At 38.2% G+C, this 26,806-nt stretch overlaps 1 protein-coding gene across 3 annotated transcripts in view; it reads right to left on the reverse strand.

Annotated features, from left to right (window-relative positions):
- Positions 1-5,347: 5,347 nt before the first annotated feature.
- Snup (snurportin-1) overlaps positions 5,348-26,806 on the reverse strand; it is a 68,542-nt gene continuing 47,083 nt past the window's right edge. For all 3 annotated transcript variants that reach the window (XM_083130964.1, XM_083130965.1, XM_083130963.1), the window contains 4 exons: positions 26,019-26,156; positions 24,471-24,656; positions 14,879-15,277; positions 5,348-6,064 (listed from right to left, as the gene is read on the reverse strand). In XM_083130964.1, the coding sequence (XP_082987090.1) occupies positions 5,993-6,064; positions 14,879-15,277; positions 24,471-24,656; positions 26,019-26,156 (795 nt within the window). In that variant the 3' untranslated portion in view covers positions 5,348-5,992. The remainder of the gene's footprint in view (positions 6,065-14,878; positions 15,278-24,470; positions 24,657-26,018; positions 26,157-26,806) is intronic.

A 26,806-nucleotide genomic window follows, 5' to 3' on the forward strand; every position in this document is an offset into this window, starting at 1 on the left:
CAGTTGGTGTACTGTGAAGATCGTGAGGTCTTGCCTCCGTTTGTTCAAATCATATTGAACTCTATTTTCGGCGAGCGGTCTGACAGACGTTCCATGGTAGTTTCGTGTGTTTAGTTACGTTGTCCTTCCAGTGGCGGCGATTGGATTTCCAAAACGGTGGGGGGGGGGGCAAGGTGTCAAAACTTAGGGGGGAAGGCAGTTTACTTATCTTTGTAGATGAGGTTTAGCATAGTGCGGTGGCAAAAGTGGGGAGCAACAAATCCCCTCGTCCTCATGCCTTCCTCATCAACGCCACCGTGTCCTTCCAATGGTTCATTTCTCATTTTCAATTTCAGCAAAAGATTGCATACGTATTACTTTGAACTCCTGCTCTTCAGACAGCATAAAAATGTAGACATTTTAAGAATTGGAAATTTCATAAAAGTAAAGAAGCCATTATTGCAATTTCCTTCCTCTTTGCATAAATTACATGGGGCTTATATTTCCTATGAGGTCGTAAAGCACTGGTATAGACAATTCACATTTGGTCGGACCTCGGTGGAAACGGCTCCTATTCCCGGTCGACCCCAGTCAGCCTTGATGGAGACACTGTCTACAAACTTGAGGCTGCAATCGTAGAAAATCGCCGCATAACCACTCGGGAACTAGCTGACAAGACAAGATTAGTGTGAGGATTGTGAAAAAAAACCCATCAAGGAGCATCTGTATATACAGAAGGTTTCAGCTCGTTGGGTTCCACAGTTTCTCACACTTTTCCAAAGGGACGACCAAGCCAGGTGCTCCTGCAACCTTTTAGCCAAGTGCCAATATAACCAAGAAGACTTTCTCCCCAGAATAATTACTAGAGACCGGATTTTAAAGGGAAGTCCTTTATCATTTTTCAACACTAATCATGCAATAAATAACAGCAGTGTTGATAATTATCTTCCACTAAAAGATTGCATGGTTTTGACTTGCCTTTTTTCCCCATTTTTAAAACATTTCTCTTTCTGGTTCCTTTATTGACTAGTTTTTTCAGCCTACATTTCTTCCCACTTTTTTTAAAAAAAACATCTTCCTTGGTCCGTTTATTCACAATATATCAAATATTTTGTACGACTGTTTCTTCCCTGAATAAAACATTCAACAATTCAATTGTCTATTTGGTGCAGTTTAGAGGAAAGAAAAAAAAGCGTCTTCTACCTTACCTTCCTTCCACGAGTGTTGGGAGTACCTTGCAGCGATTGTTGAAACAATGCGATCTGGGCTGAAGCAGCAACAAACGCATTGTAAGCGGCAGCAGGGGTGCCCATCCCCCCCAAGGCACATGATGCACTCCCCCAAAAAAGTAGAACATCCCCCCTACCCGTTTATGCCGAATAAATTACTAAAATTATTTTTGTCACACACAATTTGCGGAAAAATATAATACCAGAGGTGCAACCACGAATTTTTGTCTGGGAGGGGCAAGTACCAGGATAAACGTACCAATAATAATAATAATAATAATAATAATAATAATAATAATAATAATAATAATGGCTTTATTATTAAAACTAAAGTCAACACCGTCAATTTCACATTAGCTAATAATGGAAATCAAGCACACAAACGTTATTTTTTAATGGTAGAAACTGAATGATACATGCATTCCGAAAATACATGTATAACTTTCATGTACGACATGTGTTTTACACATATTCAACATGGAGCAACATAAAAGAGAAAATATATATGCAACAAGCTAACACTAAATTGTGCACGTATTCAAAGCTTATTCAATAGAAATATAAAACACATATTATTTAAATACATTACATTACAGAAAACAAGCAGAATGAGATCCAATTTTTGCAATTGAATACAATATTGATTTAATAGGGTGCAAATAATTTCACTGGACGCCATGGCATTATTTCTTTTACAACCTTTTTTTAGATCATTCGGCACCCATGGCTAACTCCCGCCCCTAGCTACAGCTCTGAACTTGATGAAAATGAGAAAAGCAGGTAATGCGAGCGAAGCGAACAAGAAAATTTTACAAAATGTATTTTTATTTGCATAAACTTTGAAATCGAAGGGGGTAATTGCTCCTCTGTGCCCCCTTGCAGGTGCCCTTGGAAGTCAATGTTTGTCCCCCCCCCCTTGCTACCGTAGAAATGATTTCCATCGAAAGTTGGGGGGGGGGGGGCAAAGACCCCCTGCCCCTTGTGGTTGCGTCACTGTATAATACAGACATATTTAAGCAATATATGTTAACTTTAGATACTTTAGGCTCACTACCATTGTTAGTCAACCTTATTCTGCACAGTTTGTCTGCTCGACTAACCTTGTATTAATGCGAATACCATGCCCGCTCCCCCCTTCATCCAAACCGATTTTAAAAGCATAAGAGGCGGTGTTTCATTTCAACCCTATCGCACCGATCACCCACAGGTAGGTAGAAAAACTATACATAATAACCAAAACTAAAAATCAATAACAAGTCAATCAAACGATACGATCCCCCCAAAAAAATCCCATGATGCAGGCCCCCCCCCCCCCCCCTGTGGGCACCCCTGATCAGCAGGCCTGTTGGGTTGAAAGTGTACTTCTGCTAGATTTATACTACTATTGTGAAGTTCTTTTAGAATAATCTTAACTTTGTGACAGTGACGACAGTATTGAGTGTCAGTGAAATGGCAAAGCCAAGTGCAAGTGGCAGCAAGCTATGGAATGCGGTAAGCTGTTGCAAGGAAGATTTTCTCGAAACTGATGGTACGCTGTACTTTACCTTCAAAAAAAGAAATGAAAATGGATTGTAGTTTATTTTTGCACTCCACTAAAAATATTATTTTAAATGAAAGCACAATATGTACCATCCACATATAAAAAGGGATACATTAATACAAAATTTAATGTACCCCTTTTTATATATGAAAGGTATATATAGCGCTTTCATTAAAAATAGTATTCTTAGGGGAGTGCAAAAAACTATAGTCCTTTTCTATCCCCTTTTTTGGCAATAATTTCCAAGTTTTCTGTCCTTTTACAGGAAAATTTTTCCCTTTAAAATCCAGTCTCTACGAGGGTCACTATTTATATTTTGAGCCTAACAATGAAAAAACAGGAATTTGGCATTGAAAACTGCTTTATTGTTTTTCGAAGTATTCTCCTTTATGGTCAATACACTTTTGCATTCGTTCGAACCATTTGTCAAAGCAGTTTTTCCAATCTTCTTGAGACACCTCCATAATATGGGTTTTGAATGCATCAACGGCATCTTCTGCCGATGAAAATCGTTGTCCACGCAATTTATTCTTGACATTCGGGAACAAGAAGAAGTCATTGGGTGCCAAATCAGGATTGTATGGTGGATGACCCATCAATTCGATTTTTTGACTGTTCATAAAGTCGGTTGTTAGACGAGATGTGTGACAGATGGCATTGTCTTGATGAAGAATGATCCGACGGGGTTGTTTGTTTTCCGTATTTGACCGAAGACCTCTGGCAAACAAATTGTTGTGTACCATTCAGAGTTGACCGTTCTACGTTCCTCTAAAGGCAAAGTTGCCACATGACCAGTTTTCCCGAAAAAAACAGGCGACCATTTGTTTCGATGTGCTTCGAGCGCGAACAACTTTTGTTGGATTGGGTTCATCTTGAAACACCCATACAATCGACTGCTGTTTACGTTCCGGCTCATATGCATATATCCATGATTCGTCACCTGTTACAATCTTATATACGTCTTTTGAAGCACCACGATTGTATTTATTGAGCATTTGTTTGCACCAATTGACGCGAGCATCTTTTTGAGTTTTTGTCAAATTGTGTGGGATCCAACGAGAACATACCTTTCTCACAGCTAAATGATCATTTAATATTTTATATGTGCTGATGAAACTAATGCCTATGGTTTCCTCAATCTCACAGTATGTCACATGACGATCTTGCAGTATTAGGTTTTGCACAGCATCAATGTTTTCTTGAACAACAACTGATTTTGGACGACCTTCGCTAATCTCGTCGGTGAGCGAATGGCGGCCACGATTAAATTCGTTATACCAGCGTTTCACAGTGGCAAAGGATGGGGCTTCATCGCCAAATGTGGAAGTAAGTTGATCGATGCACTCTTGTCTTGATAACCCACGTCGAAAATGGTAAAAAATCATCGCACGAAAATGTTCACGAGTTAATTCCATTTTATTGTTGTCGCGCAATCTCCAAGGCAACATGAACAACACAAATGAAGCTATTGACAAAACATTTGAAGTACGTTATGGTCAATAATGCCAGACAATTCCGTGCAAACGTTAAATTGTACCTAACTTCAATCAGTGTTGCCAAGGCTCAAAATATAAATAGTGACCCTCGTAATAATTACGCAGGATGAGACGTGAGTTTATCACTATGGCCCAGGGTCTAAAGCACAGTAATCAATGGAAGCACTATGACTCGCCATTACCCTAAAAGGCACGTGTCCAACCCTCTGTTGGCAAGGTAGTTCCAGCTATATTTTAGAACAGAAGGGAGTGATATTAATAGATTTGCTGGCAAAAGAGGACCACTAATCGGGACCTATTATGCCCAATTACTGGTGAAATTACAGAACGTCACAAAAAAAGAAAGGCACGATATGTTTTCCAAAGGTGTTCGTCTCTTTAAAGACAATGCTCCTGTCCACAATGCAAATGTTGCCCAAAGGGAATCAGGCTTCTGTAGCATGAAGATTTATTCTCCTGACCTTGCACCATCTGACATCCACCTCTTTCCCTCCATGATGTTATTTTGAAAGGCAAGCACTTCCCACTAAGTAATGATGTGCTGTCCTGAATTTAGTCTCAACCTCCTGAGTTTTACAGGAAGGGTCTGCACAGCTGCATAAAAACGATGAGAGAAGTGTGTGACTCTGGGTGGCAGCTATGAAGAGAAGTATTAATAAATGTGCAAACTTTCATGTCTTCCAGGACATGGTAAGAGGGTCAGGGGAAATCTTCATTGAACATCCCTCGTATATTCGTAAGCATCGCCACACTAGTCCCAAGCATCGAGCAAGGATCCCCACATTTCCATTCCAGGCGCTGCTTCTTTGAAAAACTCAACCATTAAGCCCGCCTTACAAATTACAATAAAAATATGGAGGCCTCTAGATTGCGTAGTAACACTGTTGCCTTGTATTCAAGGCTTTGCCATGCCTTTCTTATTTTATAGTGCCTTTTCTCATCATTTTTGTGCCTATTTATCTTCTATTTTAGAGATTTCTAGTACCCAAAATCTGCTCACTAGTTACAACACTAAAGTTTGTTTGAGTAATATAACGAAGCTGAAACATAATAACAAAGGCAACAAAGATCTATAGTTCAAAAATATAAAAAAATCTGACTGATATTTTGTTTATTTTTGTAGAAATTCACATTATACCACCATACACAAAAAAAATGTTTGATCTTGAATAGTTATTCATACTTTTGTCAGGAGTTTTATCACACAAAATTGAGACATAAATATACCGTATCAAAGGTTCAGGTGCTAGTCAACAATTGTAAGCATAATTATGAATATCAGATGCAAACTTTGTTACTCTCAAATTTCTTACAATACTGATCAATAATTCAATATTTTCTCACTTGGTACATAAAATGCTTGTATGTTCCTTGAATTACATTTTGTAAAATAAATAAATGTATGAAGGTCACAATTCTAGCATGTTAATCAAAAACTGTCAATATTTGCAGCATTTTGAATATAATGTAAGAGAATACTACTTGGATGGCTACAAAGTGTCAAAGCAGAGAGTGTGGTTGCTGGTCAGGATAATGGTTCAAAGTAATTCCTAGCAACTGGCCCAACGTGCAATGTTGGAAAAATCAATTGTCAATTTTGCTCTTAAATGCATCATAGTGAACATCGCTAACACGCAAACATAATAATTTACATAACAATCTGCAATCATTTCATGCTGTCTTATTTGTCATCAATTTCGGACCGTAGGCATTCAAGGGCTCCACTTTCACTCTTGCTTTGGAACTGATTACACATCGATCTCTTGCTTTGGAACTGATTCCACGCCCATCTCTTGCTTTGGAACAGTTTCCACATCCATCTGAAAAGAACAATAAAAACACTCTTTACACCACAATTATGCATAGCAGACATAGCAGAAAATATATTATGAAATAGTAGATATATTTATTTAATTGGCACAAGTATGATTTTAACAAATCAGAATTTAGAGATGGGACAAAGCAGAAAATATGCAAACAAAGCAGATGTATCTGCTTGACTTAAGAAAGCTGCGAAGAAACCTCAGTTCAGATGACTTTGAACATGTAACGTCCCAAATATGGATCTACCATCTTAACTATTCACTTTACTCCTTGGATGGAAATTATGCTTGGCCCGAGTGGGTCCAGTCTAGTCCCTCTTCCTTTTTAAAGGAGTTTCGCACATTATGAAGTTAGAAATTGTGGTACACAATGATTAGTGAACATCATCATCATCCTTTGCCGTTTCCTGCCTCTGGCTGGGTTGGCATAGTGAACAATTTGAATAAAATTTTCTGGAAACAATACTTAACAGAGCTTATTATGCAGTACCTGAAGTGTTTGTTTTTCAAGAGCTCCAAGCTCGTCTAGTGTTCATTATCTGTTTGGAGGGAGAATTATTTGATAGAAGTCCGTTATAGGTCGACTTTATGCTCAACCAGGCTAATTGGAACTAGGGTATGTGCCTCTAGTGGGAATCCACCCAGGATCTCATCATGACAAAATAACTCCATCCTTATCTTTGCAATTAGCCAAAAGTGGCAGAAAAGCGAAGTAAAATAAACTATATCAATCAATCAATTTAAATTACCTTTCATTAACTACTATCTCAGCAGTTCTCAAAGGGTGAGACATGAAAATTCGGGGGGAAAAGGGGGGGGGGGGAGGGAAACATGGACATATGCAAAACATCCATATGCAAAATTTTAATATGTTAATTATTACTGTATGTGCTGCAATATTCGACATGTCGAAACAGTGTAACTTGATCCAAAAAAGTTTGAGAATCTCTGGACTATGTTATCGGGGAGGAGAATGAATGATTTTGGTCGATTATGGTAATTATTTGTCTGTTACAGTGATTGGTTGAATGTAAATGTGACCACAATTACAGAAAATTATTGGTTGGGTGAAATTGGAAATTGTTAAAATTGAATAGTCAAATAGCCACGATAGCTCAGTCGTTAGGGCATCTGACCCAGGTTCGATCCCCAGTGGAGGAGAACCAGAATTTTTTCCACCTGGTCAAGCAGCTCCGGCACCCACCCAGCATGGTATAAATTGGGAACCTGGAGAAAACTCTGGGAGTAAAGGCAGCCAGGGGCATGGTGCTGATCACATCACCCTCAACTTCGGCCATGATCAATGAAATGTGGGGACCTAACCCCACATCCCCTATACGCCTTCATGGCATGGTGCATAGCACAGGGGAGCACTTTACCTTTTTTACAATAGTCATCAAAACTCCTGAGAAACTGCACATTTTAGTAGTGTGTATACGGAACTGGGTCTGAATGAAATCAGTTTGTTCTCAGTAATTTTCCAAAATTACGTGCAGCATTATAATTACAAATGCAGTATAGTTATTACTAGGGGCATGCAGTGCCCACTACATTAAGGTAGGCTCTATAAAAGTTAAAATTAATTTTAATTAAGTTTACAGCTCTACAAAAAAAGTTCAAATTAATTTTAATTAAGTTTACAGCTCTACAAAAAAAGTTAAAATTAATTTTAATTAAGTTTACAGCTCTACAAAAAAGTTAAAATGAAATTTCACATTTTCTATTTCAAAATGGTAATGCAATAATAAAGACATTTTAACAGCAGAATTGTTTGAACATGATTTGTAAAAGAAACTATTAAGTATATAAGTCATACCTCATTTAGTTGAAAGTAAACTCCATTCCTATTTGGCAAACTCGATAACATCCCTAGAATGTAGCAGAACTCTTAATTTTTTTTCCTTTTCAATGGATTTCAGTGGCAGAAGTCTGCTCAGTCTTTCTTGTGTTTGTTATCTTTGGAACAATTTAATGAGCTTGAGGGTAGAAAATGATCCTTCAACCAATGCTGATGCACTTGGTATAGTTAAAACAAGTAATGGCAGCTAGGTAGCACAATGCAGCAAATTCTGTATGGAGGTGATTTAATTTAAGATGTTTCACCAGTTCATGTGGGAATTTGCCACAGAATCCTTCCATTGAAAACAGTTCTTTTCTTAGTCGGATGAAATAAAAAATTGTATCATGTCTTGTTTTAGATGCATTAAGAGCAGAAGAAGGAAAATTTGTTATGTAAGATTCAAATTTGGTTTGATCAAACAATGAAATAAATCCCAATTATGAGAGATTTCCAAATCAATCTGCAATTTGAACTGTGACATTGTCTATTATTTCATAATACAGTCTTATATATTTAAGGACATTATTATTTCATAATACAGTCTTATATATTTAAGGACATAATTATTTCATAATACAGTCTTATATATTTAAGGACATTATTATTTCATAATACAGTCTTATATATTTAAGGACATTATTATTTCATAATACAGTCTTATATATTTAAGTATATATTCATAATACTGTCTTATATATTTAAGGACATTATTATTTCATAATACAATCTTATATATTTAAGGACATTATTATTTCATAATACTGTCTTATATATTTAAGGACATTATTTTCAAGGCATCTTTCAGAGTTGTCATCTGGTTTGCTAGTGACAGACCACAATACATCAAATTCATTTCTCTCATTTAATATAAACTGTTTCGTCTCATTAACTTCTTCAGCATAGTATATAATATCCAAGTGTTTTTGTTTGAAGAATATTGTACAGAACATAAGTACAGGTATAAATCTTTGAAAATTTTTGTACCATGAATGTTATTTGAAATTCACAAAGGAAAGACAAGTAACCATGAGCAGGAACAAAAGTTTTGAATTCCCATGTTGATGAGTTGTCAAGAATACCGCACAATATTCACAATTCTGTAGGTAAAATTTCACTGTGTGTTGTTCATGGAATTTTCTTCATGCAGCATTCACTAAGACCACAATACATTTAGTAGTCTTTGGAAAAAAGTAACTCAGTCCAGCGACTGTTTGAAAGAAAATGTGATGGTGCTCTATATTCATAGCTAACTGAGACAACATGAGATTTAACACTTAACTAAAACAATTAACAAATAGAGGTCTGGGATACTTTTCTTGTACTTTGGTTCTGTGTCCATTTGATTCTCCAGCCATCATTGCTACTCCGTCAAATGTCTGAGCAACCAATTTGTCTTTCATGTCAAAGGAATTTACTATTTCTTCTGCATGAAGGAATAGACCATTGGCAGAACTATCAGTACATACGTCGACAAAGGAAACAAATGTTTCTTGAATCAAAGCAGTTTTGTCATGAACATAAGAACATCCGATGATTCATCTAAAATAATTGCAACATGCTGTGCCTTGAAAATATCATTCTTAATTGCAGTAATTAGATCATTTTATATTCTGTTGCAAGTGCCTTAAATATATATATATATATTTCTGATTCTATGTGTTGTACAGTTGTGACATACACACTCAACAAATTTACAAGTTCATTTCCTTTTTTAACCGAGTCTTCATGTTCATGATGCCCCCTGAAAGGCTGTTTCCTGCACTACCAAAAAGCATGTTGCATCAATTAACCAGTTCAAGATTTTCCTATTCTTCCTGCCTATGACATTACAACATGTAACATTTGCAGATCAAGTTCAGTTTTGATACACCCACTCCCAAAACTAGCAAGCTGAACTAGTGAATGCAAATGGCTCTGAGACCATTCATGTTTCGTGATAGCATTAGTGAGATTATTGAAGTTTTTGTAACCATCTTTGTTCACAATAAGCATGGCCAGCATAGACGCCGACTCCATGGGGCTTGGGGGGCTCGAGCCCCCGCCCAATGCTAACAATGTGAGGGCAGAGCCCCCCAAATAATTTGCTTAAGAGGATCTAATGTATTACTTTGCTTCTCTTGTAAAGTTTACTCTGAATTGCGCCACATGAATTTAACTTTAAATACACTTTTGAAATGTTATAGAACATCAACGCCGGGGAGCCTGAGACTGCTAAACCATCAACTTTGGGGGCGGGCTATGACCAGATAGCAAAACACATCAGGGAGGTTATCTAAGTGTCCCCCTCCGATTTCCATGAAACGTGGCAGGTGTATAGAGGGGACAAAGGAAGAAATACATGTTTCAAAAAAACACGTATTTCTTTCTTTGGGCCCCTCTATACACCTGCCAAGTTTCATGGAAGTCGGAGGGGGACACAGGGTCAGATCACCACTTCAATTTGTCCTCATCTTGACATTTGAGGGGTGGGGTGGGGGGGGTTGCCTCCTCAAACAGTTTCTTAGCCGAAACAAAAAAACACGTATTTCTTCCTTTGGTCCCATCTATACACCTGCCAAGTTTCATGGAAATCGGAGGGGGAAACTTAGATAACCTCCCTTGTAAGTATATAATTATGAGTATTGTTTTAACATTTTTACTAAAGAGTTTCAAAAGACGATGTGCATGAACTAGGAGAGTGGATGGGAGGTTCGGGCTACAAATGGCTCTCACATGACATTCAGAACGAGATCGTTGATATATTAGGGAGATCTGTTTTGCACTCCGTGGTAGCAGATATTAAAAGTCGGGAATGTGAACAATTGACATTCTGCATTCGGACTGTGAATGAAAATTTTGATATTTTTGGGGAATTCATCGGCTTTTACGAGATTCCAAACACTGAGGCCAAAACTTTAAAAAAGGGAGGGAGTGAGTCATTCATTAATTTATTTCAGTGATCAGAGCCCCCCCCCCCCCAATAATTTTGACAAGTCGGCGCCCCTGATGGCCAGCAAAATAATTTTCTCAGTTTTTCTTACTTCAGCTTGCTACCTGCTAACCAGTCAGTCTTTTCATATTGATGAACATTAAAATAGCAAAAGAATTCTCTTCCCTTTTCTTTATGTAAAAATTTCATTTTTGGAAGTGTTGGCACAGGTCTCCCTACATTTACAGTATCATGTTCCTCACTGAAAGTGCAACAACCAAATGATTTCTTCAACACATCTTCAATTACACACACACTTTCTGCCATAGCAGCACAGTAACTTTCACTATCAACACACACAGAGAGAAAAATACACAAAAAGAGCACATGATATCACATCACACTACAGCCAGTATACAGCACTTACTGGTGTGTAGAAGACATTCAACAGCAATGCAGAGAGAGTCACAACACATATGCCAGCTGACCAATGCCACTAGGTGAAGCATTTTTGTACGCTCACTGTGAGGCCCTTAGGCTGTAGCACAAAATACGGAGAGGAAAGGGTGGAATGAAAGTATTTATTCAGCAGTGCTTCACAATAATCTCACTCTCTACTTGACTCAAAGGGCTACTGTGTCATCAAGTTTAGTTTCAGTAGAGTGGTCAGCATAACATGCTACAAAGACAGAGATCCCAGATTGAATCCTGGATAAGGTATGGATCATTGTGTTTGTCCGATCGCCGATTCATCCGTCCATCATTCGTCCTCATTTTGCTATTAACCAAACAGTACAAAAGCAACATAAATTAACCAAAATGCAAAGAAAGAGTTTAGTTTTAGTGCAAAAATATTAACAGCAAACAGGTTGTGGATTTGGGGCTGCGCCAGTGAGGATGACAGGAGGAGGAAAGGTGGGAATGCTGCCTCCAATTCACTCCCCACTGAGCATATCAAATATGATTATGCTTGGTTATTTCTTTAGTTTGAAACAGGATTCTTTAGAGGCTGATGCTAGGTAGTATCCCCTATCTACAAAACATACTTAGGAATGCATGAAAAATACATACAGCATATTTTGATACGAAAGTCAGGATGCTGCACTGTTAAAAGGTCAAGGTTGTTTAATCATTAAACACCAGGGCTGATTTTACCTGTGTGAGCACCAATGCCGGGCATGTTTTCAGTGAGAAATTTAAAATTCTGCAAGGTTTTTTTTTTTAAAAAAAATTATATCTCGGGAACTATGAATGCTAGAGTTAACAAATTTTACCTTGTTTTGTTCAGTACAAATTAGGCTATAAGCCTATAGCAAAAAATGTCATTTATCAAGTAGAAGGATAAGATGAAAATGAAAAAAAAAAACTAATTGTAAAATTTGAACTTCATTGGGCCTCCACATTGGCAACGCCGGGATATGGGTTCAAAACCGTACCTACATATGGCCTGATATGTGTTCCATTTTCATGGCAAAAATTGCACATTTATTGCTCATACTTTCTGCCGTGTAAAAACCATCTTCTAAATCCATATCTAAGGGAACTTTCGGACCAAAGTAACAGGTGACACAGTGATTTCACACCAAAATAGAAAGCAGCCAGCAACACAATTCCCTCCAGTCTACAGGCAAACAACAGACTGAAGTGACACAATGCACGAGAATGAATAAACAACCCAGTCTGAGCGACACACAAGCAACATGTGCAGCTTGTTGTATTATTTCGGTTCAAAAAGTTGAATTTATTTCCAAAAGTTGGTTTCCAAGATACACATGTCACTTGTCCTTTTGGTCTGAATTTGTAGAGAATGTGTCCATGATCTAATGCACATGACTCTATTTCAATACCACTTGGAGACAAACCAGATATTCTTGCCATATTGTATGCCTTACTCGACTTGGGAGGAAAACATATACCACTGAACCACACACGACTGCAAGTCTCACACAAGCACGCCACTGCCAATTCACTTCAAAAGTCAATGCTCCAGTGATTCAGTGTTCACGAAGAAACTGCGCACTTTCCCTTCTGGGTCTCTATCTCAAACAAAACACCACAACACATATTTCTTTCTATATTGTTGTAATTAGATAAAAATAGCACAGCTAAGCAAGCTCTATAATCCGCACTAGCACCGAGCATTCATTTGGCTATGGACACCATGATCCTCAAAGTGTGCGTCAAAACATCTGGAATTGTCAATGGCTACCTACAGGCAACATTATTATTTTTTTCCAACTATTTCGTCACAAAATCAGCTTTGGGGGTTTCTGTCAGTGATGCTATTTGACACATGGTACCTACCAATGGTTGGCCAGAAGTATTAGACCAGTTTACCTCTCCCTTCTGCTATGAACCTTTTTTTTTTTTGTCATCACCTTATGCACTTACTAAATTACAGTAATTTAGGCAAAACTAGGATAAACAGTCCAAAGCTGTAGTTTAAATGAACTTAACTTCCAGCAGCATTATACAGGGCTAGCATAAATGATTCATTCGTTTTGAAAAGGCTATATTTTCAAAAGTATTACACGTACACACATGAAAGATATATGAAAAGAACCACAAACTCACCAAGTTTATACACCCTCTACAAATGTTCGATATGTGCCCCTTTGGTTACACGACACACGTCCAGACGATACTCCAGCTCATTCCATACATTTTGTAGCATAGTCCTGTCAATGGTCTGCACTGCAGCACTGAGGCGTTCTTTGAGCTCGACTAAGGATTGCGGTAGTGGGGGTACGTAAACAAGGTCCTTAACGTACCCCCACAGGAAGAAGTCGCAGGGCATTAAATCAGGAGATCTGGGAGGCCAGGGGAACAAAGCTAGGTCATCCTCACAAATACGCCCAATCCAGCGATGCGGAAGTTCATCGTATAGGTAGTCACGAAGTGGGATGTTCCAATGAGGGGGTGCCCCGTCTTGTTGAAAGACAAAATCCCTGAAGTCAGCACTGAATTGCGGGAACAACCACAACTGCAACATATCCAGGTAACAATTACCGGTCACAGTTTGCTCAGCGAAGAAACAAAACGGCCCATACATCTTTGTTTGTGACACTGCACAGAAAACATTCACCTTTGGCAAATCTCTTTCAACTGTCACGACTGCACGTGGGTTTTCCGTGTCCCAGAATCGCACATTATGGCGATTCACGTTCCCGGATAAGTGGAATGTTGCTTCATCGCTGAATATCAACTTGGCAGCGAAATAATAGATGATAGAAAATGATAATGATCTCGTGCTGCCACCTGGAATACACAATACAAACTTGATGAGTTTGTGGTTCTTTTCATCTATCTTTCATGTGCGTACGTGTAATACTTTTGAAAATATAGCCTTTTCAAAACGAATGAATCATTTATGCTAGCCCTGTATTGTCTTGCACAGCACTTGAAATTGAGAATTTTAGCTGGAGAGATGTTTGGTCGAACGTTTTGCGCTGCCATGACTTAGAATGGTGACAATGAGACAACTGGGGAGATGCTATGTGACAGGTTTACTAGATGGCGGGAATACCATACCCTCACTTTGAGCATGGGTCTTGCAATGTTTCCAAGGTGTTAGATGAGGAACACTGATTAACTCGAACACATTTCCAGATTTCAGACTTCCTACATGACAATTGCTCTTTCATAATTTAAAAAAAAGAAAATTAACAATCCTTTCTAGGACTAAGATGATACCACTCTGAACAGATACTGATACCAATGTCGACACTCTTTGTGATTCTCACCAAAAGATAAATTTTAAAATTCTAACAATTGAAAGTTGTTAAAAAAATTGATCAATAAGAACTTAACAGGTATTCCATTGCAATTATATAGCACCAATTTACAAGTTCTGCTTTAAAATATTCAAGAATTACATCAGGTGCAAAAAAAATGAAAATTTGTAGAATATTTTCTCCAAAATACCTAAACTCTGAAAAAGTATCAATCAGTATCAGTGAATAAATTTTAACCAATATTTTGCAGTACTGATACCACCCACATTGGTCAATACATGAGCATCAGTACCAGTCCAGACATAATCCTTTCTTAAAAATGTGCTTACCTTTCCTTCAGAGCTCTTCCTGTTCTTGGGTGGCTTCTTAATGTCCCTTGATTTTGCTTTGAGATTCACATGGTCTCCAAGAGATGTATACCATGACGGCTTTTCTTCCACGTATGTCTCAGGTACACTCACATTCAGCATTTCCGGAAGCATGTATGCCTTCAGCCACCCAACAAGAGGCGTTGGCCCAGGAATATAATGTGTATCTTTGTGGTAGAAGAGCAAACCATCCAACTTGAGGTTGAAGGGAAGTGGGGAATTTATTGCACTGTACATTGTCTCTGGATTACAGTGGTAGTATGGCAATGCCTTGAACCTCTGTTGATTTTCACTTGATTTTTCACTTAATTCCGATGCCTCTGACATTTTGGTTTGGAGCCAAAAGAACCTGAATTCAGTCTGGAAAGAAAATTTCAGTTGCAATTAATGCAAGTTAAAATGATCAAAGTAATTTATATAGGAAGGGACCATATTTATGGTGAATAGAATATCAGATATTTCAGTACAAAAACTGATAACACTTTGGGATTGACAGTGGTATATAATGTCACTTCAGTGTTAAAATTATGTATAAAATTCGAAATTTGATTGAAAAGCCATACTTAATACCATACTTACAAAAATTACAAATCCCATTCTAATAGCACACATACACTATATATTGATGAGGTATAATGAGTGAAGATAGAGAAGAGGCTTGTTTAACGCTCTCTTTACACTGTTCATTAACCTGTCATCTCTGTCGACTGCCTCTAAGTTATCCCAGGAATGCGCTGCATTTCCTAATGCCTCTGTACTGAGGTTGTAGGGGAGGTGACGAAAGTACACCTCACCGACAGAGGACATGACGTGTAATAACTTCTAGTCCGGCAGGAGTATAAAAGATGAAGTCCGGAAGAACATCGCTCTTAGTCAACCTACAATTTTGATCGCTACACTTAGGGATAATGGGAACAGAGTTGAAGTACGAACTATATCAAGGCTATGGACACGGCATGTTGATTCATCTAGAACAGCGGACAGGTATGATAAGTGTGGAGAGAGCATTCCCACTCAGTTTTCCTTCATTAACCGGGGCAGGCCCTTTTGCAGTAGTTATGAAGCGTAAACCTCTTACTTTAAAATTTGCTACATCCCAGTGACTCTCGATCTACAAGGTTTATCCGAGTCACACTTCAATATATCCAAATGTCACAGGACATCCCTGTGCTCCACGTGAACTTGCCACCCAGTATAGCATCAACACACATGATACGCTGCATAAGTGAAGGCACAAACACAAGAACACTCTATACACCTTTGCTGGCACAATGAGTAAACGGATAGAGGTGTGTGCTTTCGAATGGGGCATCATTGTCAAGACCAATAAATTCTGACATTCCACAAGAGAGATTTCGCAGCAGGAATTAAATGTTAGCGATATATTCACAAGTGGAAAACACTGAACCCAATCACTGTTCTGGTAGGCCCAAGACACTAACTGATGAAGACTTATGAACTCTGAAGCATGTCCCATGCACCAATCGTCAGACACTATTATCAAAAACTGCAGAGGATTTTCTGTCGCAGCTCAGGTCCAGAGGCCAGCAATAGAACTTTCTGTCAGGAGGTGACAGAACTTGGTTTTCTTGGTCATGCTGCTGCTAGGAAGCCATCGATCACATGCACCACTGCCCAATGTTGTTTGAAGTAGAGATGGCCATTTTCAAAAATATTGTTTTTCGATTTTCTAAAATAAAATTTTTAGACTTTTCGTTTTCGAAAAAAAAAATCGTTTTTACATTTTTCGTAAAATTTATCATATCTCGAAAAAAAATCGTCTTTTGAAAAATTTTACGTTTTTTCATTTTTTAATTTTTTTTTCGAAAATGTTTTCGTTTTTGCCACTTTGTTTAAGAAAAGTTTTTTATTTCTGTTTTTTTTTGGCTTGTTATATTTTAAATATCGATTTTTTTAATTTTTCGCACAAGCTTATTTGGCTCCATGAACTTTTCAAAATGTTAGTATTAAAATTTCATTTTTATTTTGCAAAGCCATTATTTTCTTGCTTTTCCATATCCTTTTTTTCCGAAAGGGAATTACGTTATCATAGTGGAACCACAAGAAAAGAACCCTGCGCAGACCCGCGACTCCCGTGCACCGTACTGCCGCGAGGAGGGGAGGGGGAGAGTTGACCATGCTTCCTTATGGCCCGAGCTGAAGGGAAGAAGGGAAAGCTGCACGGGGACTTTTCCTCCAAGGTTTTTTTCCTTGTGGTCGCTCTATAGTATAAGAGCAAATTTAAATGTCTGATCATTTTGCTTAACCGACATCCTTCATTACACTTCAGCTTGTTCAAACAAAGCTGCTTCTTTTTCGCTCTCTCTTTTTTTTGTGTGTGTGTGTGTTCTGAATTGAACCACGTCCTGGAGCAGAGCAGACCAGGCCCGTACCCAGGGGAGGGGTCATTGGGGTCATGCCTCCCCTCGAACTGTGAAATATTTTAATGTGAACCTATAAAAACCAATGAAAATAACATTGACCCTTTTTTCCTTGAGATTTTGCAAGAATTTCAATTTGTCCTAGCATAAATGAATATGTGTTTGTTGTGGAGAGAGGCAGACTCCAGAAGTCTGCAATCTGCAATATTGAATTTTAGTCTTATTTTAGTTTTACTGCCATTGATTCCCTGTCCCGACTTGTTGTGAACTGGGATCGTGATACCAATAATCTCATTTTTTTATTTGTTAACTGACATTTAGAAATTTTCTTTGTTTAATGATTATTGCTAATATGTATTCTTTAATTTATAAATATATTATTTTCCAAACATGCAGAATTATCATGGCTGTTCAATGGTTTTGGCATTAGAAAATAAATTAAAGAAAATTTGAAAACATTGCTAATTTGCTAACACAGTACTATTTAAATTATTCCGAGAATTGAATGTAAATAAACACCAAGCTGTTTGCTGGTCTGTTTGTCAGTGTTGCTTATTGTCAGGGGAGAGGGCCTACCGCTGAGCTTAATTTTGTCCTCGGGCATCGGGGTCGGGTTGAGACAGAAGGGAGGAAGGGAGAGAGAGAGAGAGAGAGAGAGAGAGAGAGAGAGAGAGAGAGAGAGAGAGAGAGAGAGAGAGAGAGAGAGAGAGAGAGAGAGAGAGAGAGAGACAGAGAGAGAGAGACAGAGAGAGAGAGAGAGAGAGACAGAGAGAGAGAGAGAGAGAGACAGAGAGAGAGAGAGAGAGAGAGAGAGAGAGAGAGAGAGAGAGAGAGAGAGAGAGAGGAAGAAACAAGAAAAAGAGAGAGAAAGAGATTCTGTTACCTTGAACCATAATATTGCAACTCTACAATAGTACATTTATTTTTAGTTGTAATACTACCATAGCATTGGTGGTCATCTAACACTCCAGCATTTCGCTGACTACATGTCAGTGGTTATCACGCTACAACTCCAGTGGTCCTGGGTTCAAATTCTGGCCTTAGCATGGGTGTTGTAAGCGAGCGTCCCTTCATCAATTTCATTATATCATCACTCATCATCCTCATCGTAATTAGCTAAAAGTGGCAGAAAAGCGACATAAAATAACCTAATTCAATCAATCCAACAGCATTTTGGATCTTCTCTTTGTTCCAAATTTTCGGGTGTGGCCTCCCCTTCAAAAAAATCCTGGGTACGGGCCTCAAGCACACAGAATTGTTGCCAAAAGTGCAAAGCCGATCGTTCATACAGTGTTTTTCGGGGGGGAAATCATTTTTTTTTTCTTTCGATTTTTCGATTTTTTCATTTTTTTAAAAAAAATTGTTTTTCAAAAAATGTTTCGTACTTCCATTTTTCGTTTTCAAAAATAATAATAATAAAAAAAAAGTGGTCATCCCTAATTGGAGTGGTGCAAACAACAGTCATTGGACTAAGGAGCAATGGAAGTAGTCATTATGGAGTGATTTACGGTACATGATTTGGCAGTCAGATGGACACGTGTGCACCTGGCAGATGCCTTGCGAATGAGGCTTGCCAGAGTGTGTAGGGTCCAGAGTGAAATTTAGTGGCAGTAGGTTAATGGTCTGGGGCTGTTTTTCCTGGTTTGAACTTGGACCCTTAGTTTTAATTGATGAGTTAATAACCTCTGGAGCATATTAAGACATTTTAGACAGTAACATGCTTCTCACACTGTGGCAACAGTTTGGAATAGGCCCTTTTCTGTATCAACATGACAATGCTACTGACCACACAGCAAGGCCAATTGTATCAAGCGTAAGTGCTTAAATGGCCCACTCAAAGCCCTGACTTAACCCAATCGAACATCTTTGGGATGAGCTGGAGTGCACGTTGCACATAAGACTCACTGAACCAACAAACACATGTCAACTAATCCCCATGTTACAGGTACAATGGCTGCGGTGGCTCAGTCGGTAACACGTCTGACTACCATGCTAAAGGTCCTGGGTTCGATCCCCGGCCGGTTCAAATCCGGGAACTTTTCTAACAATGGAAGCGGTCCCAGCGCCCACCCAGCGTCGAATAACATGGGTACCTGGGGGAAACCCTGGGGGGTAAAGGCAGTCAGGGGCATGATGCTGATCACATCACCCCACTCACGACCGGATCAAGAAAGTGTGGGGTGTTACCCCCACACCCCCTATACGCCTTCATGGCGTGGTGCTATGCACAGGGGAGCACTTTACTTTTTACTTTTACAAGTACAATGGAAAGAAATTCTGCCAGCAGTTTACCAGAACTTAGTGACAAGCCATCCCTGAAGGGTAAATGCTGTGATAACAGCAAAGGGAAGTTCGACATCATATTTATAACATGACTGGTGGCTTTAGAACCAACAGCAATTGGTATCCGGTGACTTTTGGCTACATAGTGTACAGCATTAATGGAGTATTGGTGAGTATATTCCTGTCTACAAAAGTTCATTTTCCATTTCTGAATTTTTCAGCATCATTCATCAATGTACTGGGATTTTGCATAGCTCACGAAATAGTTTACACTGTGAAAAATCTGTTGTCTTATAAATAAAGCCCGGAAGTTCAGGCATTTATTTTCGTTAAAATAGGCAGGCAAAAAGGCATTTATAATGTGGAAAATAGGCTAGCATCTGCAGAGCTGTCGCTTGCCGATAACAGCATAACTCATCCAGCGCCAAGGAAAAAGCGTCATTGTTTTGAATCTCACAAAGCTGTTTTAATTTGAAGATAACGAAACTAAAAAAAACAAGAGTTGAAACAACTTCATGTTCTGCGCCTTCTGATAAGCAAAACTGTCAATTTTATTTTGCACGTGACACAAGAATAAACTTCTTGAACACTCAGAGCACTGCTCAAAGAAAATGCACACAATATAATCGCCGCATTTCTTCAGAACCATTCATCTGATGAAAAAAAAAAGTGCTCAACGTAGAAATGGATGCCGAGACCGATTTTTAAAATAAACATTATTCAAAGGGAAAACGTTTGGAGGAGCGGATGTTTGACATCGAGGGTACTCCTAAATTTAACATTAAATCGTCGATTAACATGAGAGTAAATAACAATCTCCTTTTTTGATATCTGAAAACGTGCAGGTTTCATAAAGCTTGTTTTGAGTTCATTTTATGCTAATCGGCTAATCGGGACTAAATGTACAGTTTAAACTGTAAATCCAATTCCAAACCTGAATGATTATCGAGTGCGATGCTGTTTAATGTGTCCTAGAATACACATTCACTGCAAATAGATCACAAGTTGCGTGTTTCCTTTTTCAGGCTGGATTACAATGCAAGTCGAAGAAGAGTTTGGACTGCTCCCTGGAATCGGAGAGCGGGATGAATATAAAGTTGGTTGAAGCAAAGAAAACATGACTCTTTTTACAATGTATTTTACACAGTCGAACCAGAATGAAATTTACAGCCCCGCTTTTTTTTTTTTTTTTTTTTTTTTTTTTTTTTTTTTTTTTTTTTTTCGTCGTCGTCGTCGTCGTCTGGTGCCTAAAAAACTTGTGTTGTGTCTCCCGAGAGATCTTATCTTACCAGTTAATCCTGTAAAGGACAATGCTCTAGTAGACCCGTATAAAATCCAACATTCATTCTGCTCGCTTATCTCCTGACTTTTGCTGGCACCAGTGAGACTGGTGTCAAGATTCATCGAGTTTCGTTTGCAATAAACGAGACATTGTTTTCCTTTCTGACCATAGGTCTTAGTGCAAATGGGTTTCTCATGAACCAGAATTGTAAGAATTTCTGGGAAAAGCAACGACTGTGTACAATTAAAAGAAAATTACATTATTTAAAATCCTTTGTTATGAAAACGTTTTCATGTTCTATTTTCCTCCTCACAACACGTGTCTTGTGCATAACAGGTTGTATAACTACACAGGATAAATGGTGTTATCGTCTTCTAGGAATCTTTGTGTCCATTTGAGCTCTGTTTAAGCTGAAAATTGATGCAAATTCCAATAACGACCCCTTCGAAATAACGACCCTTTTCGCAGGAACTGTGAAAGGTGGTTGAATTGAGAGTTGACTGTACATGTTCCTACATATAATCTCTATTCAAATTAAAATAACAGCTTTCATTTCAATATTGTTATCATTTAAAATATGTGCCTGATACATGAAATTTGAAGCTGGCAGCAAAATGGCCTGCAGTTACATTTTCATGTTTCAGATTGGTCTTATTAGTTCTGGTGCCCTATACAGGGTTATTACAAATTATTTTCCTGATTTCAGAGACATGGAAATCACACTTAATGAAACTTAGATACAAAAAGTATATATCAATGTAAATAGTAACTCAAAGTTTTATTTCATATCATTTCAGATACAGTTGGTAACACTGCTGCTGCTGCATAATAACTCCCAAGAGAAAATTGTGTTGAATTGCTTTGACTCTTTAACTGCAGTACCTCGGACCTCACACAAAGCGATTTCATTTCTTCCTGTGGGGGTTTGTTAAAGATAGGTCTACTAGCCACCATTTCCACAGACTATGCTTGATCTGCAAACACGCATCACAGATTCCATTGAAGAAATCGATCGTGATCTGCTACAGTGTGTTTGGCAGGAATTCGACTACAGGCTAGATGTGTGTCGCGTTACCAAAGTGGCTCACATTTAGTATCCGAGTTTCACTAAACATGATTTACATGTGTCTGAAATTCGGGAAGGTCATTTGTAATAGTCCTGTATTTAAAAAGAATGCATGCCAAGACATTCTGAATACTACCTTTTTTCCATTAACACAAGGCCATTCCAGGAATTTGATTGATTGGTGATTGATGTGGTGTTTTAAGTCCACTTTATGCACTGTAAGGCAAATCGGGACTGGACCTACAGTTTAAAATAGGATCCAAACCACTTGTGCCTCCACCAGGTATCCAACCTGGGACCCTTGATTACAAGACGACGACGCTACCACTGCGCCATCGCGGAGGCCTCCGGGAATTTGAATTGTCACACTTGATATTTCTTTTTGACTACCAATTTTGGTTTCTCACTGCTCCTCAGGGCATTCTGTGCAACAGACTGTTGTAGATATTATACAATATTCATTTGTATGTTGTCGGCCCCCGTGGTGGAGTGGTTAGCACATCGTGCTGCGAAGCAATGGGTCCCGGGTTCGAATCCTGGCTTAGGCATGGACGTTTGTGATGTCTATTCATCAATTTCATCATATCATCATATCTTCGCAAATTAGCCAAAAGTGGTACAATAAGCGAAGTAAAATAAATCAAATCCAATTTTAAAAAATCAAATCATTTGTATGTTATACTTTACTGTATGGCTATCTGTGAAGTGACATTACATTAAAACCTGATGGATTTAAATTTAATCTTAAACTTTCATTTTGTCATTTACTAAAGATACTAGAAGTATTAATTCCTTCATACCTACACTGGGCATAACTTGTGCACCCAGTGCGATTATAAAAGTAACACATATTTGTTTTCATTTTGGTTAGTTTTTATGTAAGCAATGAACAATATTTCTTAAAGTTGTGTTTCCAGATTTGCTGCTGTTGTTATTAATATATAGATTCAATGAATACAAATCAGCTCAATTTTAAACCTAGAGAATTGGTATCACCTAATTATCAATATCAGATATAATAGAAATAAAGACCTAACAAAAAAAATGAAACTGAAATCTATTATTAACATAGAACTGGAAAACATCTAGTTAACCCTTTCGAGGCGGATGACGAAATATTCTTCATGCATGGAAATTCCCCAAGGATGGGGCTCATTTTAAGCAAAATGTAACATGTTGGATTTTTTTTTAAAAAAAAAAGTTGTATTAACACGATAAATGCCAATGAGGGCTCGTTTTATTCAGAATTTCCAAGGCTTTCGTTCGGTAAGGTAAACATGTCGATGTGTACTTATCGAACTGGGCAAACCACCACTTATCACTGATTGCCCCAAGTTATGTAATGGCGAATACATAGTATCAAATCGATAATACAAATAGTAATTTCTTTTTTAAAAAAAGAAGAAGAAAGGTCCAGGAGAATGTTTATCACAACTGGCCGGAAACTCCATCAGAAATTTGCCCATCGATCCGTACTGAAAGCTTGAAAAGGAGTAGGATTGTTTGCAAGGCCACGAACTCTTACACCTGGCTGTCCAGAGAAAGGAAGAACATTTGCACCCCCCCCCCCCCCCCCCAAGATGTCAATCCTCCCTCTTCACTTCTTCCCACTGCACTGCACTCGCACCACCACTATCTTCATTCTCCTCTAATTCTTCTTCATATGCCCCCCTTCCTCTTCTGGTTCTTCTTGATCATCTTCTGGCACACCCTGTATATCATCTTCTGAACCACCCTGTATATCTTCAACTTCTGTTTCATCCCCGTGTCAAACTCCTCCTCCAACAAGTCACGAATTTCTCCTGGCCGAAGAGATGCCATCACAAAAGACTCTTTCTTCTCACGGCAAGGTTTCAAAAGCACTCACGTTCATAGTCCGATAACAAGAGAATGATTTGTGCAGACAAACTCCTTGCCTGCAAGTGTGTATTCAATTTCACCCACTCCTCTCCCCTCCCCCGAAGACTGTAGCCACCTGTGCGGCACAGATGCCGCGAAAAGCAATCTCAAATAAGGCTATACAGGAAGGCTTCCTCCCCCTCCCCCTTATCCTCCCCCTTCCCTGCCTGTTGCTAAGTGGAAAACACAGGACAAACAAAGCTCTAATCCCTTTCTTCCTTCCAGAGCCAAATTTACTGAGTAGAAATGACGCTTGTTTAGAACTTGAAAGACGGAGCCCTTTAACTTATAAAGCCTTGAAAAACACGTGAGCTTTTGTTGTGTCTTTTAACAATCTGCCTGGCGACATGACATTGACGTCAGAGTCTACAAGGCGATGACGGCAGATGTGAGGTGGATGCTTGGAGATTAAAGTAAAAAAGATTCAGTGTTTTTTTTGTTTTTATTCGGTTTCCTGTTTATTGAACATTTATTACGAAGATATGTGTTTGTCGAAATATTCGTCAACCGTCCTTCAGTTACTTTTGTCATCTGGAGGCTCCACCTCAAAAGGGTTAAGTGCCTTTCCATTGCTGAACAAAAAAAATTGATTTTGAACAAGCATGCAATGAAAGCAACAATTATTAAATAAATCTCACCTACTTCACAATCCAACACAGGATGACTGCTCCATGACAGAACATCCAATACATAGAAAGTTTGGTCTGCCTCACTCCATATGCAGTCTACTATAGTGTGGTGGCTTGATAATGCTCTGGATCCTCCTGGAAGCTTGGACGAAAATGTAGATATACAATACCCATTTTTTGAATATGCTGAGGTTTTGCCCTACAAGAAAATAATACAAAACTCTTAGCATATCTTTTTTGCGATAATTTCTCCCATCTTAACATTTCATAAAATTTCACTGACACATCTTATGAATAAGGTTAAAAAGCTTTATATGTTATAATTTTTAAACATTTGAACACTATATGCAATGCATGAATTAATAAGAAATATTATTGATTATACCTAACATCTTCAAGTACTTTTATTCATTTTCAACCATTTTTTGTATTTGTGTATGAAACATCCATGAGCTTAAACATTAGTACAACTAGCAGCTTATTTTCATGAGAGTCCAAGCTGATAGGGAACCGTGATGGTCAAGTCAGTAGGGTATCTGAGTGTTTGGGTTCAATTCCAAAGGTGGGTGATCTAATGTCAAAATTTTTCCAGCCTTGTCCCTGCATAAAGCAGATACAGGGCTCACCCAGCCTCAAATCAATGGGTACTGGGGAGTAATCCTGGAGAGTAAAGGCAGCCATGTGTGGGGCCCTATCCCCACATCCACTAAATGTGTATTCATGGCATGATACTACGTATATGCACGGAGAACTTTACCTTTACCTACATCAAGCTGATAGGTTCTTATCTACAAGTTATTCACATGCATATGAAACGAGAAATTGCAATATTCAATGAGAACTTCCAGGATACAATCTTTAAGCTCCTTACCCTGCATGTACATAAACACTGCTAACAATGTCTATGACCTCAAATGAATCCTAAGCCAACATATTTGAAGCTTACAGAATTGTTGTGCATACATAACATATGCATGAAATACTTCTTAAATGGGGGGAAAAAAGTGTAGAAATAAACTAGTATTCAATATTTATTTGATTTGTAACAACAAATGTTGCTCAACAACAGCGGAACCTCAATTTTACATTTTTCAGAGTACCAATGTGAAAGAACTTAAAATGTGGAAAATTGTAAAAATCAAGGAAAAATTTATAACATTTTGCTTTATTGGGAGCAGGAAGATTGAATATATAATGCAGGGAAAATGTAAAGTGCAAGAATATAAAATCAGAGTTCCTATATTGTATGTAAAAGTTACAATGGATTAGATTTTCACTGAGTGAAAGATTAACACATAGAGCTATCTTCATCTTTTACTTATCTTCTTGCAATAAGGAAAAACATGCTAAGAACCAAAAGTGAACTTACATTTGTGAGCTTATATTGATCTTTTTAACAAACATTACAAGTTTGATGAATGATTTAATATTAATTTCAACAATGATGTGGAAAATCCATATTCATTATTTGTGTTTAGAGGGACTTGTGGAAAGTGGATTCTGCCACCATGTGTTCTGTCCTGCCAGTAGGGAAAAGGAGGTAACTACGTTATTCTCTTACCCTGCTCGCTACAACTAGCACTCTCTTCCCCACTGGGCATAGGACAAAAAACCACTTCTCCATTAGATCCTCCGGAACATCCACCAACCATTCAGAAAACATCAGCTGGTTTGCATAGCCCCTTGGTCTTCGTTTTATCTATTCAGGAGATACAAAAAAAGCACATCTTACAAATTTTGTTAGTTTGGTTTGATTTGGTGTTTAAAGTCCACTTTGTGCACAGTAAGGCTAATCGGGACTGGACCTACAGTTTAAAGTGGGATCAGAACCACTATGTGCCTCCACCAGGTATCGAACCCGGGACCCCTTGATTACAAGGCAACAACTCTACCACTGTTCTTCGTAAGCAATTTCCATATTCCTGTACTAGCTATTCATTCACATATGGGCAACAATCATGTAAAAAAAAATTAACACAAAAAAAACATAACCAGATTCTGAACATTTAAAGTTTCAACATTTGGAAAGAGATATACCAAACCAAAACATGGATGCAAGTTGTCTGAAAATTTATCAAAAGGATTTCAAAAATGCATTTTCATAAATGCGTAGAATGAAAACAATACAATTATAAAGAACTGAAAAAGAAGGTATGTATTCCAGTGTTTACAATGAGGTATATAATACATAGGTATTATCTACACAATTACATGAACAGTTAAACGTAAAGTCAGGGGTCAATCATTATAAAATGGAAAGTAATTCAACAGAACTAGCTGTATGAAATAGAACATCACATACAGAGGATATACCTGAAATTGACACAATAAGCTTACACGGAGAACTAA

Source organism: Lepisma saccharinum, chromosome 11, assembly GCF_977018435.1.
Source record: "Lepisma saccharinum chromosome 11, izLepSacc3.1, whole genome shotgun sequence".
Taxonomy (NCBI): domain Eukaryota; kingdom Metazoa; phylum Arthropoda; class Insecta; order Zygentoma; family Lepismatidae; genus Lepisma; species Lepisma saccharinum.